The sequence below is a fragment of the Euphorbia lathyris genome, chromosome 9, assembly GCF_963576675.1.
Source record: "Euphorbia lathyris chromosome 9, ddEupLath1.1, whole genome shotgun sequence".
Taxonomy (NCBI): Eukaryota; Viridiplantae; Streptophyta; class Magnoliopsida; order Malpighiales; family Euphorbiaceae; genus Euphorbia; species Euphorbia lathyris.
In genome coordinates, this window is record NC_088918.1 from 14,366,333 (window position 1) to 14,384,376 (window position 18,044).

The window sequence follows — 18,044 nt, forward strand, 5'->3', positions numbered from 1 at the left end:
AGATTCGCTCCCTCCACTCCGTCCTATCCACTACCATATTTTCCTCAATTCCCAATAAACTCATATCACTCTCGATCACCCTCCTCCAAGTTTGCTTAGGTCTTCCCCTTCCCCTCACCACTACATCCCTTTGCCACTCTTCGGTTCTCCTAACCGGCGCATCAAGCGCTCTACGTCTCACATGGCCAAACCACCTTAGTCGGTTTTCTCTCATTTTATTCTCAATAGATGTGACCCCTACTTTTGTCCTAATTATTTCATTACGCACCCGGTCCTTTCTCGTGTGACCACACATCCATCTCAACATACGCATCTCCGCCACCGACATCTTATGGATGTGGCAGTGTTTCACTGCCCAACACTCCGTACCATATAACAATGCTGGTCTAATTGCCGTCCGGTAGAATTTTCCCTTCAATCTATTAGGCACGCCGGGATCACAAAGGAAACCCGTAGCACTCTTCCACTTCGACCAACCAGCTTTAATCCTATGAGCAACATCTCCATCTACTTCTCCATCCGTTTGGATAATAGATCCTAAATACCGGAAGCAATCCGAGGCCTGAACAACTCTCCCATCTAGGGTGATTGTCCCTACCTCCCTACTCCTACGGCCGCTAAACTTACACTCCAAATATTCTGTCTTACTTCGACTCAACTTAAAGCCTCTAGATTCTAGAGTTTGCCTCCATAGTTCCAACTTCATCTCCACTCCTTTCGTCTCATCAACCAACACAATATCATCTGCAAACAGCATGCACCATGGTATACCATCTTGAAGTGAACTTGTTAGTTCATCCATAACAAATAAACTAAAACTAAAACATTCAATTCAACTTAAACAACAACAAAATTAGTATCTTGTTCATTAGTTTTTGATTCAATGCATTCCAACTGAGTCATCAATTTCTTTCAACCCATCTTGAACTATTAAATTTAGAATGTGAGCAGAGCATCTCATATGAAAAAAATTTCCACGGTTTAATAGACCATCCTTGCTATTCAATAAAATTTTCAACAAGTCCAGACATGTATCATTTAAAGTTGCATTATCATAATTGCATATGAAAAAATAAAATCCAATACAAACTAACAAAACAAATTCAACAAGATAACATCAAAAGTCTAAAATCCAAAACTTACAAACAAAATAAAAAATTTCAATTCCAAATAACAAATAAACTAAAACTAAAACCTTCAATTCAACTTAAACAACAATAAAATTAGTATCTTGTTCATTAGTTTTTGATTCAATGCATTCCAACTGAGTCATCAATTTCTTTCAACCCATCATGAACTATTAAATTTAGAATGTGAGCAGAGCATCTCATATGAAAAAAATTTCCACGGTTTAATAGACCACCCTTGCTATTCAATAAATTTTTCAACAAGTCCAGACATGTATCATTTAAAGTTGCATTATCCAAAGTGAGTGAAAAAATCTTACCGTCAATTTTCCAACCACACAAGAAATTGTGAATTTTTTACACAGAGCTACACCATTATGTTGAGGAGGAAAATAACAAAAGTTTAAAATTCTCTTTTGGATATTCCAATCTTTATTAATAAAATGTCCGGTCAAACAGATATACCCATCTGTTGTAATAAAAGACCAACAATCAGAAGTTAGACATATCCTACTAGAAGTTGACTCAACAAAAGACTTACTTGTGGCTAGAGACTGAATCGTTTATCGGATGTCAATGAAGAGAGGCAGGCAGTACAAATTGTTAGGGAAAGAAAGTTGGAAACCTAACGTGTTCTGTAATCTACTAATCTATATATATATATATATATATATATTAGGATTAAAAATTAAAATTACTTTAATATCCATAAAACTTTTTATATTTACATGATATATGGGTTAGATGGATTATATGGGTTGGGTTAGATGGGTTCGCGGGTTAGGTTGACACGATCCATAAACTCGTCTAAATTATACGGGTTATAACGAATTCGCGAGTCAACCCGCGACCCGGCCCATTTATTTTACGGATTAGGCGTGTCGACCCATTTATGACCCAAACTCATTATCTCAACCTTAATTCGTTTAATTTCCGTGTTACGCGAATCGTGTTATCGTGCTGTGACCTATATTGACAGCCCTACATATAATGTCTTTAACTTGTTTATATTAATATTCTTGTTATTTATATCTTTTATTCATTCCTTCTCTTTTCAATTTTTTTGGCTAGTTAAATTTTGATTATCTAATTATTATTATAATACAATATTATTGTAATAAATACACGAATGATCAATATAATTATCAAATTAAAACAAAATAAAAAATTGATATTAAAATAATATATTTTCAAACTCATTTGCATAAATCCTATTAATTTTGTACTATAAAGGAGTAAGAAATAATACTTTTATGGAGTTAAGGGGGGTAAATAGGATATTTGATAAGTTGGAAGGGTAAAATAACTAATTTGGACAAGTGAAGGGGGCTGAGAGAGAGTATTAGACCTAAAAAATAAATATCCAAACAGAACTTTAGTCGCTGGAAAAGTTGAAACGAAAAGAGTATTAGACCTAAAAAATAAATATCCAAACAGAACTTTAGTCGCAGGAAAAGTTGAAACAAAAAGAGGGGCGTTCCGGGAATCGAACTCGGGACCTCTCGCACCCGAAGCGAGAATCATACCACTAGACCAAACGCCCATTTGCTTAATGTTGTCAGTGACGGATTTATGACTAAAACTATTTTGTTTTGTTTGTTTTAATGCAATTCCTTTGTCATTCAAACTTCCTTTTCGTCTTGCATTCAAATCGATTTGTAGGGTTTTGTAGATTCCTCTGATCGAATCCATAATTTACTTTGATATTTTTATATACACACACAGACAGAGAGACTTCTATCAATATCCTCTCTTTCTGGTTTTAGTTGAAGATTTCTGCCTCAAATGGCTAATAACAATGTGAGTACTATTGTTTATGTTGAAACAAAGTGAAATCAATTTTTTTTTTCTTCAAGAATGACGTCTTCTTAGTTTGTCTGCGATTTTTCTGATTCACTATGTGTTATTTTGCCCCTTCATCGGAAATCATGTGTAGGCTGCTGGTGTTGACAACACATTTAGACGAAAATTCGACAAAGAAGAATATTTGGAACGTGCTCGTGAGCGAGAAAAGCAGGTTTGATCTTACCAAAATTTTAAGTTTTTGTTTGTTATTTTATATATTTTCTTCTGGTAGTAATTTCTTACTTGCTTGTGCTCATTTTTTCTTTTTTGTTTATTTAGGAGGCTGAGGGGAAGTCGAAACACAAATGTGAGTTTGTTTAATTTTGAATGTGGCACTTGCTTATAGTTTCATCTACGGGTAAATTGATGAGTTGAAACTCCAATATGATTGAATTTGTAACTTTTGTGCAGCTAAAGGTCCCCCAGTTCAAAGGAAACCTTTAAAGCATAGGGATTATGAAGTAGACCTTGAATCACGATTGGGGAAAACTCAGGTTAGTTACTTTCTCAAGCTCTAGTTACTCTCAGTTCTAAGTGAATTATGTTTCTGGTAAAAAAAAGCCTTTCTTTTCCAATTTGGGAATTTTCATCACTGTTTTCATTGTCAGAACAGCCAAAAATATTATTAGCATTTCTATTAAAGAAGTAGTTTTAAAGTTGTCAGTGTTTTGTACTTCTGTTGAATTAAGCAAAGTTATGGATGGTTATTGTGATATATTGGATGGCTATTGTTAATACAGCCTTATGACATTTTGCGCAAGATAAATCTGATATAGTTTTCTTTAATCTATTTCCAAGCTGAAGGAAGCTTCTTTCTTACCTCAGATGATTTTCTTATGTAGTAGAATTTTTTGTGCTCTGAGAAATCATAAGCACACTGATTCTATTGCTTTTAGTTGTTGCATTCTGAATTACTGAGATGTTGAATAGAAACGTTGCAGAGAGAGTCAACTTTTAATGTCCTGGACATGAGAGTGGGGAATGTTTGGGATTCATCTTTTTTGTTGGTCAATACTCGTGGAAGATAATTGTCATGTGCGGTCTTTTTTGGCTTGCACTAAATTGGTTAATAGAATGGAAGATAGCAATCAAAATATCACTTCATTTAAAGAGGGTCAATTGGTGCAAGACTGATGAGCAAAGAATCCCAGATTTGAAAGAAACATGTTACAGTTTTTACATTGGCAATTTGTTTGGTTTTTGCATTGGCATCCAATAATTTAACGATGTGTCAGATGCTAAAATTTTGTATTCAAGACTTAATTGCAGCATGATTCCACAAAACAGTTTTTGTTCTTTTTGGTTATTGGATAATAAGTTTACTAATATTCTGTTTTGTTAATTGTGATGATATGCTTCTTGTGATTGGGTGCAGCTTAAACTTAGAGTTTGAGACTTTCTTAAATTTAAGGTGATAGGCTCTTTGACATCTTTCAGTTTGGCTTATTTACTCAATTTCTATGTGTTGATATAACTGCAGGTTGTTACTCCGATTGCTCCACTAAGCCAGCAGGTATTCTCTTCTTTAATTGGTTTTGTTATCAATTAGTATTCATATGTTATTTCTGGGAGTTCTGTTGTTGATATTTGTCTCGTCTATGTGATTAAATATATCTTGCTTGGAGTCTTAAAATATCATTATTATTTTTCGTATGGTGTGCTAATTATCAATGAAGATGGTACTATATTCATAAAATTGTATAACACTGTCCTTGCTCTAGAGTTTTACTTCTCCCCTGTAATTTGTGGGAACTGAGAATACAAGTGTTTTGTAAGCCTAAAAGAAAGCTGATACGTGAGATGGACCTAATAGAATTTCAATGAATTTACTGGATTAATATTGTTATTTAATTAGTAGCTGAAATGTAGGCTGGCATGAAATCATAGCTATTTGAGATAATAGGTCTCTATGACAAACTTAAGTCATCAACAAATTCTAGTGCATTTCTCTCTTCAAAAGCAAATGCATTGTGCTTGTGTTTCGTGGCTCTAGTCAATTTTAAGAATTTTGAGTTTAGGGAGTTCAGAGAAGGGACAGCATGATGTTAGTGTTTAGTTTCATTGCCAAGGTAGATTTGCATGGGCTCTTATTGCTTTGGTTTAGCCCTGTCTCTTACACCATGGACAAGTACTGTCTTGATGAGGCAGTGGTTTATGTTGACTCTGTTTTAAAGGCAAATTTGTTCCTACATTTAAGCTTATGTTATGCTTGTATCTGCTGGCTCACTGTAAGTTTTAATAATTTTAACTATATAGGGTTCAGAGAAGAGAGAACATATTGTCTAGGGCGTTCAGTTTCATACTTAAGGTAGATATACATGAGAAATTGTTGCTTGGGTTTTGCTGTCTCTTAAACCATGGACAAGGCCTTATTGAGGCAGAGGTTTATCTTGACTCTGTTTCAATGGATATGGTTGATTTATATTCTATTTGTTTCACTTCTGCATGAAAGGTAGAGATTCTTGTTGTCATATGCTGATTGATAAGTTTTATTTTTCTATTTTGGTCTATTCTTCTTAATCAATTTTCTTTTTGCAGGGTGGATACTATTGCTCAGTTTGTGAATGTGTAGTAAAGGATTCCGCAAACTACTTGGATCACATCAATGGAAAGAAACGTGAGTGGATGTCCACAGATTGGCTATCAATTTTATTTTATCTGTTTTCTGTTTCTTCGCCCATATCTAACTGTATTTCGCTTTTTGTTCTTTAGATCAAAGAGCTTTGGGCATGTCTATGCGGGTAGAGCGTGCATCTCTTACACAGGTACGATTTGTAATTGGCTATCATTTACTTAGAAGCGAATCTAATAACCTAATGTGTACTTTTCTGCTACTTCAGTTTTCTTGCTTTTGAACTTATACTTCTGAACACAAGGAAAACCTGTAATGTTTAGAATTATCGGAACTTACTGAGTAATCCCCCCCAAAAAGGGATAATTAGCTCAAGTGAAGATCATTTTTCGAGCAATCTGATAGAGATTATGCTACTGGTGGGCCTATTAATGAGTTGTTGCAGCCCAAGCCCTTGGGCCCTAAGGTTTGGCATGTTTACTCCAGACGTAAGAAGGCTGCTCCATGAGTTTGCTTTATAGGGATTATATATAATAGAATGTTTTAGTTAGTGAGGGTATGCTTATTATTGTGAACCATTTTGGTCTGCTATTATTGCAGAGGCTCTGCTGGTTAGAGTAGAGAGGGGATAATCTTTCCCTGTGGGGACTAGGTCCATAACCTCAGTTCACTGTAATATAGTTACCTATTTTCTTCTTATCGGAAATAACAACTTCATTTTACTATTTCCTGTTGTTTGTTTCACTGTTCCATCGATTTCATTTTGAGATTTTCATCACAATATATATTCCCCAACAAAAAACACATATTATGTGGAAGTAGAAGTTTGGGGCTTACAAGACTACGTACCTTTAGAAATAATGCGAGTGCAATTTCACGGATTATATATGCTTATTGATAGGAGCATGTTCTTATTTTTTGTTTTAATTATTTTCAGGTCCAAGAACGATTTGAACAACTCAAAAAACGGAAAGATCCTGCAAGCTTTACAGAGCGAGGTATTTGACTTTTGCCTACAGTATTTATATGTGTTTGTTCGACTTCAGTATGGATATTAATTGCCTGGTGATTTAACAAAACTTAATACTTTGCTCATTCTTTTTTTCCCCTCAGATCTTGATGAAAGGATTTTAAAACAGCAGCAAGAAGAGGAGGAAAAGAAGCGTCAACGCCGGGAAAGAAAAAAAGAGAAAAAGGTTAGTCTTATGGATTTTACAAATAATTTTGAAGCCCTAAATAATGCAATCCTAAAGGGCAATTATGAGGCAGAGTTCTTATTGTGATATACACACACACATATATCTATAAATTCTTAAAATTATAAGAAATATAAGTTTGTTTGTATATATACATTACAATAATTACATGTAAGTAACATAATAGAGTTAAAAAGAGATATTTTCATTTTAAAAGTGTGTACAGATGATTCAGAAAATATTAGGAATTTATTGAGCACGTGATTAACATTGATTCACTTTTGAAAACACTTCACATCCTAGGAAATGAGTTTCCAAATTTTAAGAAGCGAGTTTCCAATTTTTTAAAGTCACAGAAACGTTTTGTACAAGTTCTCCGAGAGTTTCAGTTTCAGGAACGTTTTAGTGGTCTGCTGCTTACTGTCATGGAACCAATTGAACTAAAAGCTGGAGCTAATAGTTAATGGTCCATTTCATATTAATATCCGACACACCCCCACACGCGAATGCCCACTGGGCTTGAAGCGTGCACAACACAGGCCCATATTACCATGTCCTGCAATTTGATCAACAAATGGGGTTGTCAGCAATCGAACCCTTGACCACTTGATCAAAGAGGCTCGGATACCATATCATGGAACCAATTGAACTAAAAGCTCAAGCCGATAGTTAAAGGTCCACTTCATATTAATATTTGACACTTATCAATGGCTGGTTACAGAAAGAGAAGGCTGCAGAAGAAGAGGAAGCGGACATGGATCCTGATGTTGCTGCATTGATGGGATTCGGCGGTTTTGGTTCATCGAAAAAGTAGTAACGTGCTAATGTTATGGTCTGTTCTTTCCTCCTGGAAATGAGCTCTTTCCCATCCAACAGTTTGGAGCCTTTTTGTTGTATAAACTTTTGCTGGCCCTTAGGAGAACAACCTGAAATTTTAGCAGTTGCTCTTTCTCGATATGTAAAATTTAAATTGTCCAAAAAGTTTCAAGATTAATAGTGAAAGAAGCCAGAAATTTCTTCTCACTGATGCGTCAACTGCAAATTCCTTTCGGCTAACTTGTTTAAGATAAGTCAACTGCAAATTCCTTTCGGCTAACTTGTTTAAGATAAATCTCAGCAACGCAGATGAAGAAAAAGCACATTTCAGTTTCTCTGCATCACTTCTGCAAGGGTTTGACTCCCTTTAATCAGTGATTAAGAGTAAATTATAGTCTAAGATCTTCCTCCCGAAACGATACAAATTTCTTTACTATGTATTATGCTTTTTATTTTCTGTGAATTACTTCAGATTTTAGACGCAACACCAGATTAAGATTTAATTTTTGATATTTGTATGTTTATGAATGGTTTAGTGTTTTAGGATGTATGTTATGAATGGTTATATGTTTGATAATTCATTATGGCAACTAAGGCTTGCTAACAGTTCGGTAGTCTAAGTTTACTTGTTCCCTAGGCTGAGTATTGGAGGAGCTAGGGAAGGAGTGCAATTGCAGCATTTCTACCTTTTAGATAGGACGGTAAATGAGTTCAACCGCTCATGAGCAGTTCGGTGTTCGTCTTGATAAAAATTCAGCTCAGGTATAAATGAGCCGAGTTTGAGCACATGGAAATTGACTCGAAAGCTGGAGTAGGCTGATTGTAAGTTCATGAACAAGTTCAATTATAATGTTCAAATGAACATAATTAATGAAGTGAACTGTTAAATACCGTCCCCTAATTACTAATCACCGCTCCCTTTGGATATTTATGCCCGTCTCATAATTTGCACCAAAAAATTAGAATCCTCGCAAATCGTCTCAAGGTTTTTTAGTTTTTCCAAAACTCGAACAAACATCATCATGCCACCAAAACACGGCAAAGGAAAACAGATGGCGTTCCCGTTTTCCCTCAGGTAGAAACGGGTGCGCCACCCGTTCGGCCCTAAGGACGAACGGTGCGACGCACCCGTTTCGACCTTAGGGGAAACAGGATCGTCGCCTGTTTTCTCTAGGTACCGAAAGGGTGCGACACCCGTTCGGCCATAGGGCCGACTGGTGCGCCGCAACCGTTCGACCCTAAGGCCGACTTGTGCCGCGCCCATTTTGGCCTGGGCCAGGTGGTGTGAATCATCCGTCCAGACCAATTTGTGGGATAATTAATTATTATTTTTAGGAAAATTTTAATGTCGGACTCGAAATAGTAAAAAACTTCGATAACGTGGTATTTGCATTTTTGGAAATAATATGTTGTTAATTTGTAATTATTCATGTAAGAAGTAAATTTCAGATAGAGAAATTATTATAGATTGGATATGTAGTTAATTGCTTTCCTTGTTAATTATCAGGCTTACACTATTGAGGGTGGTTCTGGACACCAGCATACATCCAGTCGTGCTGTTACTGCCTCCACTCGGAGGATTCGTATCGAGCGGAAATTGATGGGGGACGTCCAGAGGGCACACGCTGCACATACTGAGCGTGTTGGACGTCAGCATGATGATGATGATTTAGAGATGGATGTAGATGACTCTATGCGTCATCTGAGTGCTGATATTGTACCTGTATCGCCTGCAGTAGTGACGGGGGGTCGAGGCGGGCGTTTTTCTGCTGCAGGGTCGTCATCTGGTAAGAAATTTTAATTATATATTTATTCTTGTATTAGTTTAATTTAGTTATTCTTATGTGATTTACTTCTGATTCAAATGTAATTCGTGTAATACAATTTTAGGTAGTAGCAAACATTCTAGGAGTGTTGTGGAGGACGACTGGGTGGTGAAGGCGCCGGTCCCCGGGGGTCCAGTTGATGGTTTTGTGATTCCGAGCTTCTTGGGACATATTGCATCTGTTATCTGGAACGGGCAAGAGAGGGGCGTCCTCAAGTGCCATACCAGATCAGGATATTGCACGAGGCTGCTGACATGGTACTATGGTGCTTCTGGGGAGATCCAGTAGTGTATAGAGTCATCTGGGTTGGCACATCTTCCAGCTATCATGTACGATCATATTGATGCGGCTTTGATTTCTGCTTTTGTAGAGCGATGGCAGCCGGACACGTCATCATTTCACATGCCTTTCGGCGAGATGAGCATTCTGTTGCATGACGTGTGGCAGATTCTACGTATCCCCGTAGATGGGGACATGGTGACCGCTGATCAGGGTCCGTTGGAGCTGCAGTCCTGCGTCATGGAGTTGTTCGGGCTGACTCGGGCTGAACTGCTAGTTGGTCACTACTCATCCGACGGAGTACGGGCAGCTTCTGTTATGGAGATGTGTAGAGGAGATCGGATTCCCGATACCCAGGCGAGAGCCTGGTTGTGGTTGATGTTCGGTTCCACCTTGTTCGTAGAAAACAGTGGCGACCGCATCCGACCTGCCTGCTTGCTGGAGGTGGAGGACTCGGCAGATGGCGCGTCTGGATTTTCTTGGGGCTCAGCTGCACTAGCATATCTGTATCGTCATTTAGGTATTGCTAGTAGAGGAGACTGCAGGCAAATCACAGGTTGTCTGACTCTTCTTCAGGCATGGATTTATGAGTACTTCCCGTGCTTCAGGCCTCATCGGGAGGGAGTGAAAGTGGATCCCGACGTTCCTAGGGCTTCCATGTGGCCATCGATCGCGTTAGAGAAGACAGATGATCGACTGAGATTATATCGAGCCCGGATTGATAGATTGACAGCTCATGAGGTACAATTTCTATTTAATTATAAAAACAGTGCAATTAATATATTTTATTTTACTTGTATGTTAATTTAGTTGTATACATATGCAGGTTACGTGGATGCCGTATGGTGCTGATGCCATTACCAGTACTCCGAGGACGACATACACCGGATGGATACGATACCGGGATGTGATCGAGCCTTACATGCCGAGAAGATGCCTTCGCCAGCTGGGTTGTGTGCAAACCATTCCCATGTCGATATTACGACCTTCCAAGGCCGTACGTCCCTGGTCTAGTTTGAGGTATCGGGTTGACGTGCCAGATGTGATGGCGATAGATTGTTGGAGCTCGTTTCCCGAGGTGGCATGTCTTACCTTATCTCGGTACATTCCGGCTCGAACTCCGTGGGCCTTTCATGATCAGTACATGCATTGGTACACCCTCCATTCACATCCTCGTCTCATTCAGGAGATTAGTGCACTTGCACCGACTGTTCATACTCGATCGAACAGTGAGATTGTAAGTGATTTTTATTTTAATCTACTGATTTACAAATATCAAATGTTATTTATTAAGTATTTGTTTTTTCTTTTGTCAGTGGGTTAGTCGTTTATCTAACTGGGGCCAAAATGTGTTGGAATCGCTGATAAGACATGATGAGGAGGCGACGACTCATCACACACAGGAGTTGGAGCAGATTATGGGTGCTTGGCATTTAGCCAAGTGATTTGGGACTGTATTATTTGTTATTTTTATTATATTTGTACGGATTACATTTTACATTTCTGAAACATTACTTATTTCTGATTTCTGAAACATTATTTATTACTGAAACATAACTAAAACATTAATGAACTCAAACATTATTCACCTGTAACAAAACTGAACATTACTGAACTCAAACATCATTCACATGTAACATAACTGAACATTATTGAAACATTACTGAACCATTACTGAACTCAAACATCATTCACCTGTAACATTACTGAACATTATTGAAACATAACTGAAACATTAATGAACCATTACTAAACTTAAACATCATTCACCTGTAACATAATTGAAACATTATTGAAACATAACTGAAACATTCCTGAAACATAACTTAAATATTCCTAAACATTACTCAACTCAAACATTATTCACCTGTAACATTACTGACACATTACTCAACATTACTAAACTCAAACATCATTCATCTGTAACATAACAGAACATTACTGAAACATAACTTAAACATTATTGCAACATTACAGACCTCGAACATCATTCACCTGAAACATAACTGAAACATTCATGAACATTACAGAACTCAAACATTATTCACCTGTAACATAATTGAACATTACTGAACTCAAATATCATTCACTTGTAACATGACGGAACATTACTGAAACATAACAGAAACATTACTGCAACATTACAGACCTCAAACATCATTCACCTGAAACATAATTGAAACATTCTCGAACATTACTGAATTCAAACATTATTCACCTGTTTGAATTCAGTAATGTTCAAGAATGTTTCAATTATGTTTCAGGTGAATGATGTTTGAGGGCTGTATTACTGAACATTACTTCCATAAATTAATAAAATCAAATAAAAACATAATAACAATACAACTAATAGCCCCTAATGTTTGCCAATCTGTTCCACTATGCTCTCGGACCATCATACAAGCAGTCCCACCCTTCAACGCTATGCTGACGAAAATTATACTAGTAAGACAATATATGGGGTACCAGAAAATCAGTAGCTAACTTTAAACGGATATAGTGTGGGTAGGATTCCCCTAAATAAGCTATAACTATCTCCTGTTCTGGTCCTGCAGCAGTTGAGAGGGCATATAATGGTATGACAGTACCAGAAAAAATCAATGTCTACCCACCCGCATAACCGAAAAACATTACAACAACATTATACAATGTAGCAATCGGATACAAGTCGTCCCAAACAAGCATCCAATGTTCCCGAGTACAACCTGCACTGTCCCAAGTAATCCTACTAATTGATAAATCAACCCCGTCAATATATACATTTTCATACAGTTCATGGTTAGCAATTATTTCATTTTTAATGCACTGCCTAACTACATGCCACCATTCTTCGCTGCCAAAAAAAAAATCCGCAACGACACGGAACCCACAATTTCCATCACCTCTCACATCGATATATGATTCGCAGTGGCGAATCCAGGATTTGAGGGAGCGGGGGGCAAAATTCTATGTAAAAAATTTTTAGACAAAAAATGTAAAATTGTTCAATTTTTTATGACAAAAAATACAAAATTGTTCAGTTTTTGGTGACGAAAAATGCAAAATCGTTCAATTGTCATGCATTATTTTCATGATTTTTTTTTTTGATAAAAAACGTAAATTATAATGTTTCCAACTCGTAATCATCCATTTCCGGGATTCTCGGGTTGTTAGGCATCAAATATCCCTAACGTTTTGGGTCGGGTGCAATTTTACCCCTAACATCTAAAATGGTGCAATTTTACCCATAATATTTGTAGCCAAAACAATTTTATCCTAACGTTGATAAATTGGATCAATTTCAGACACTACTATAAAATACAGTCATTTTTTTCTTTATTTTGCACCAATTGCATATCAATTTTGTAATTTTGCACCAATTTTACCTCTAACATTGATAGATTGGATCAATTTCAGACACTATTATTCATGACCGAGAAGACAGTTTAATGAATTATTTCTCAAATTGACCCAATTTATCAACGTTAGGGGTAAAATTGCTCTTGACTTCCAACATTAGGGATAACATTCTAACATTTTAGACGTTAGGGATAAAATTGCTCCCGACCCAAAACATTAAGGGTATTTTTGCACTTTAACCCTTATTTTGGACTTAATTTTTTTTTAATAGGATGAAATGAGGGGAGGGGGGGTGGGGGGGGGGGGGCAAATGCCCCCTTTGACCCCCCTACATCCGCCCCCTGATGATTCGATGTAGGGCTTAATTATTCCAACTATTTTATAAGAATGTAAAAAATCACAAATGTCAACCGTAGTTGAATTGATCGATAAGTTGTTACACATTGATAACTAATCAAAGTTATAAGTTGTTTTCTTGCTTTGTATAAACAAGTTTTGAATTTTACTTATTCCTAAATGTAATTTCTATAATTGTAATCTACACTATTGACAAAATTGGATTCAGAATCCATAACCATTTAAACCAATTAACAATTTTTCTATTAACCTCGATAAAACGTATGTAATCAAAATAATAAGTTTTTTATTTATCAAAACGTTCCCTGTGGGATTGATATCTTTTTATTACTACAAGCGAAAGCTGTGCACATGTGGAAATCGCTCAACAAGTTTTTAGCGCCGTTGCCGGGGAACGCCAATTTGATTTTTTATATAAAAAATATTTTTTGTGTTTTATTCCGAATCTAGGTTTATAGATACGTATATTTATATTTACATATTATATATCATATTTACTAACAATTTTATTTTTCAATTTTTTTGAAGGTAATTGCAGTTCGTGAGTGTAATTTCTGTTCATGCGCAGTACTAGAAGTACGGACATTCAACCGGAATCACTCAATCCAGAAATTAAAAGAACAATTAGGAAAAATAAAAATAAAAATAAAAAGAACAAAGAGACACAGAATCAAGAACCATAAGGATTAGAAATGGCAGATCCCCCTAGACTTATGGATTTCGCTACACCAGGAATCAATGGTGTTAATGCACACCAATTTTAAATCAAACCAGCTTTGCTGAATATGTTTGATAAGCCCAAAGTATACTTAAATATCATTAATAATTACGTTAGTTTTATATTGAAATCGTGCTAATTATATCCATTTAGAGTACTTTTACTTCTATATATGTTTCTTTGATGCAAGGTACTCAATTGTTTGGTTAAATCCAAATAGGAGATAAAACGGAGCAAAAACGAGAGAAAAATCTAAGTTCTAAAAGTACGTGTAATTCAGAAGACCGATACGAGGAGACGGGAAACAGTCGAGGATCGGGCACAAACACCCGTGTCGCGACCGAGATTTCCATATCTCGACCGCGACACGCTAATTTTAGACACGAAAATACACTTTCGTTCAGCCACATTTCTCAGCCTCAGGTCGCGACTGAGATTCTTAAATCTCGGTAGCAACAACAACAATTTCAGCACTGATTTCACATGTTCAATTTCCAAATAACGCGGCTGTTTGTTCGGATAGAAACGACCCTTCACCAGCGGACACGACACTTCAAACACAACCTTTCATTTACTATAAATAAGAGTCTCATTTTAGGATTCAAAAGTTACATGGTTAGAGTTTGGAGAGGGAGATATTATGTTGAAGAAATTCTGATTCGGAAGAGAGTTAGATATTAGTTTTCATTTCTGTAAAAACAAACTTGCTATACGCAAGTTGTTCTTAGTTTAATTACAAACACTGTAGCAATTAGTTTAGATTCAAGAATTGTTTGAAGACGAGTTTACATTCTGATAGTGGATCTAGCGATCTCTATTTCGAGGATTCAACGAGAAGGATTAGCGGCTGAAGCGCCCCAGGATCTGACAAATCTAGAAGTTTGAGGAAAGGATTGACAACCCAGAACTCAAATTAGTTATAATGCTATCTATGTTTCTTCTTCTCTGTTAACTTGTGAAGATTCATAATTCAATAAGTATACATCTTTTCTATTCAATATATACTTTCTGTTGTTATTTTGATGTTGTTTTGACAAAATGATTTTCAAAATAATATACTGGTGTTTTCATTAAAACCCATTTACACAAATATATTTGTAAGGAAACTTTGTTGAACACTTAAAAGGATTAGGATTTATGGATGATATGATCGATAGCTCGGCTTATCAGACATAAAACACCAATTTGATTAAGGTAGCGATCTTGCCCGACAGTAGGAAGATCGTCTGCATTTCGAAGTCCGTTAATTGTGTAAATTGATGAATTGTCACATATTTATAATCTTACCAAAGTTATAGTTGCTTTCTTGCTTAATGCGAGCAAGTTTCGTGTACTTCTTATTCTAAACACAAAAGTTCATGTCTTGTAATTAAATCTCAAGACAGATTTGCATTCTAAGTTTCAACATATTATTCTCATCTAAACCATACCAATACAAATAATTAAATGATTTTCTAAAGTTAAACCTACAGACGTGAATTAAACTGAATTAGAATAAGTTTTCGTTAAAAAGCGTTCCCTGTGGGTTTGATATCTTTTATTACTACAAGCGTATACCGTGCACTTGCAGAAATCGCTCAACAAGTTTTTGGCGCCATTGCCGGGGAACGCCAAATTGTTTTACAAAAATTTAGATTTTTCGTGTTTTATTCCGAATCTAGGTTTATATATACTTATATTAATTTTTATATATTATTTATTAATTTTACTTATAAATTTTATTTTTTTAAATTTTTTTTAAGGTAATTTCAGTTTGTGCGTGCAATTTCAGTTCATGCGCAATACTCGAAGTTCAGGCATTCAACCGAAATCACTCGATCCAGAAATTGAAAGAACAGTGAGAAGAAAGAAAAAGAAAAACAAAGAGAAACAGAATCAAGAACCGCAACCAGAAAATATGGCAGTTCGTCCTAGACTTATGGATTTCGCTACACCAGGAGTAGCCGGTGTAACAAACAGTATAGTTAGACCCCACATAAATGCACATCAATTTGAAATCAAACCAACCTTATTTAATGTGTTACAAATAATGTGACATTTTATGGACTACCTAACGAAAACCCTGATACCCATTTGATAATTTCTTAGAAATTTGTGACACTTTCAAAATGACCGATGTGCCTGCCGAAGCAATTAAACTTCGCCTATTTCCTTTCACTTTGAAGGACATGGCCAAAGTTTGGTTAACTTCTATGCCTGCCATAACATTCGAAACTTGGAACCAACTAGCCCAAGCATTTCTATCAAAAAAATTCCCTTTAGCAAAAACCGCAAAAATTGTAAAAGAATTGACATCTTTCACACAACATGAAAATGAAACCCTGTATGAAGCATGAGAACATTTTAAAGAACTTCAACGTTTATGCCCACATCACCATTTGCCCAATGAACTTTTGATGCAGACATTCTATAATGGAATAAATCCCACAACCAGAGGTTCATTAGATGCTATGTCGGGAGGGTTATTTATGAAGAAGACATCTGCTGAAGCGAAAGAACTTTTAGAGGAAATGGCTATTAACAGTAGCATATGGCCTGCTGAACATGGACACACGCCAGTTGCGAAACCATCATCCTCGACTACATCACCAGTTAAAGGTATAGTTAATCTCGATCCTATCGCGATGTTATAAGTCCAATTTTCTGCGCTTTCGCACAAAATTGACTAGTTTATGACACCGTGTGACAATAATGGAAATCCTATCCAAGTTGACATGGATGGGGTAGAACAGATAAACTTTGTCCAAGGACAAAATCAAATTAATAACCCTTATTCAAATACTTATAATCAAGGATGGAGAAATAACCCTAATTTTGGTTGGAAAGATAATAATAATACTAGTGCCAATCAAGGTCGACCTAACAATTGTCAAAATCAATCAAGAGACACTATTGGCACATTATCTTCTAAAATCGATAAATTTATAGATGCTATTGATGGTAAAAGTAACAGCCACGATAATGGTTTTAAACGAATTGAGAACAAATTCGATCAATTAATTAAAGACCATTCGTCTAGCATCCATAATTTAGAGGTTCAAATAAGACAAATTGCTAAATCAATTCCATCCCGAAAAGAGGGAAGTCTTCCTAGCCATACGGAAGAAAATCCTAAAGAGCAGGTAAAGGCTATAACTTTTGGTCGAGAAAACACTATTGAGGTCCGGAAATGCCCGAAAATCCTACTAACATTTTGCAGGGAAGTGATTTGACAACAAAATCCCCAGAAGTGAATGTAAGTTCGAAGAGTTCACCCGTTGATGCTAATGCAAAAGCATTTTCACCAAAACCACCTTTTCCATATAAAATCCGAAATAAGGACCATGACAAACAACTTTTAACATTTTTAGACAAACTAAAAAATTTGCACATTAATTTGACATTTATTGATGCGATGACGCAAATTTCTAACTATGGTAAGTTTTTAAAAGATTTAATTTCTAAGAAAATTAGTTGGGAAGGAATTTCATCCATAGCATTAACCGAAGATTGTAGTTCAATAGTATCAAGTCATTTGCCAAGTAAGCTCAAAGATCCTGGATGTTTCAGCATCCCGTGTAAATTGGGAGACGTCGAATTCTCAAGTTGTCTTTGTGACTTAGGAGCGAGCATTAACTTAATGTCATTGTCTATTTTCAAAAAGTTAGGTCTAGAAGAAGATATCAAACGTACTAATATGGTTTTGCAATTAGCGGATCAAACCACTAAGAAACCATATGGTATAATTGACGATGTTTTAGTTAAAGTCGATAAATTCATTTTTCCTACCGACTTTGTTATACTAGACTTTGCATATGACGTTAATTGTCCTCTAATTTTTGGTAGACCGTTTATGAATACGAGACGTACATTAGTCGATGTATCGGAAGGAAAAGTAGTTTTGAGAATAGGTGAAGACAAAATTGAGTTTAATATGAACAGAGCCATGAAATACATTATGGAAGAATTTGTTTGTATGAAACTTGATTT

At 36.1% G+C, this 18,044-nt stretch overlaps 2 protein-coding genes and 2 non-coding genes across 4 annotated transcripts; 2 read left to right on the forward strand and 2 right to left on the reverse strand.

The window, feature by feature from the left end:
- Nucleotides 1-2,598: 2,598 nt before the first annotated feature.
- On the reverse strand, nucleotides 2,599-2,670 carry TRNAP-CGG (transfer RNA proline (anticodon CGG)). Its single transcript has one exon. It is a non-coding gene; the product is annotated as a tRNA-Pro (tRNA).
- Nucleotides 2,671-2,753: 83 nt separating this feature from the next.
- LOC136206677 (uncharacterized) lies at nucleotides 2,754-7,763 on the forward strand. The gene is made up of 10 exons (XM_065997820.1): nucleotides 2,754-2,927; nucleotides 3,064-3,144; nucleotides 3,252-3,279; nucleotides 3,384-3,466; nucleotides 4,453-4,485; nucleotides 5,511-5,589; nucleotides 5,685-5,737; nucleotides 6,482-6,542; nucleotides 6,658-6,740; nucleotides 7,462-7,763. The coding sequence occupies exons 1-10, from the start codon at nucleotides 2,913-2,915 to the stop codon at nucleotides 7,552-7,554; spliced, it is 609 nt and encodes a 202-aa protein (XP_065853892.1). The 5' UTR covers nucleotides 2,754-2,912; the 3' UTR covers nucleotides 7,555-7,763.
- Nucleotides 7,764-7,900: 137 nt separating this feature from the next.
- LOC136206676 (protein MAIN-LIKE 1-like) lies at nucleotides 7,901-11,139 on the forward strand. The gene is made up of 4 exons (XM_065997819.1): nucleotides 7,901-9,343; nucleotides 9,447-10,402; nucleotides 10,488-10,898; nucleotides 10,978-11,139. Exons 2-4 carry the CDS (start codon nucleotides 9,710-9,712, stop codon nucleotides 11,104-11,106), a joined length of 1,233 nt encoding a protein of 410 aa, XP_065853891.1. The 5' UTR covers nucleotides 7,901-9,343; nucleotides 9,447-9,709; the 3' UTR covers nucleotides 11,107-11,139.
- Nucleotides 11,140-16,348: 5,209 nt separating this feature from the next.
- LOC136207565 (small nucleolar RNA R71) lies at nucleotides 16,349-16,455 on the reverse strand. The gene has a single exon (XR_010676701.1). It is a non-coding gene; the product is annotated as a small nucleolar RNA R71 (small nucleolar RNA).
- Between the last annotated feature and the right edge of the window lie 1,589 nt (nucleotides 16,456-18,044).

What these genes read in the sequence shown, in the direction of transcription:
- LOC136206677 (XM_065997820.1), top strand. An exon ending in CTCGTGAGCGAGAAAAGCAG is followed by an intron (nt 3,145 to 3,251) that starts GTTTGATCTTAC and finishes TTGTTTATTTAG; the next exon opens with GAGGCTGAGGGGAAGTCGAA. An exon ending in AGCGTGCATCTCTTACACAG is followed by an intron (nt 5,738 to 6,481) that starts GTACGATTTGTA and finishes AATTATTTTCAG; the next exon opens with GTCCAAGAACGATTTGAACA.
- LOC136206676 (XM_065997819.1), top strand. Translation starts at nt 9,710, where the DNA reads ATGTACGATCATATTGATGCGGCTTTGATTTCTGCTTTTGTAGAGCGA. An exon ending in ATAGATTGACAGCTCATGAG is followed by an intron (nt 10,403 to 10,487) that starts GTACAATTTCTA and finishes ATACATATGCAG; the next exon opens with GTTACGTGGATGCCGTATGG. An exon ending in CTCGATCGAACAGTGAGATT is followed by an intron (nt 10,899 to 10,977) that starts GTAAGTGATTTT and finishes TTCTTTTGTCAG; the next exon opens with TGGGTTAGTCGTTTATCTAA.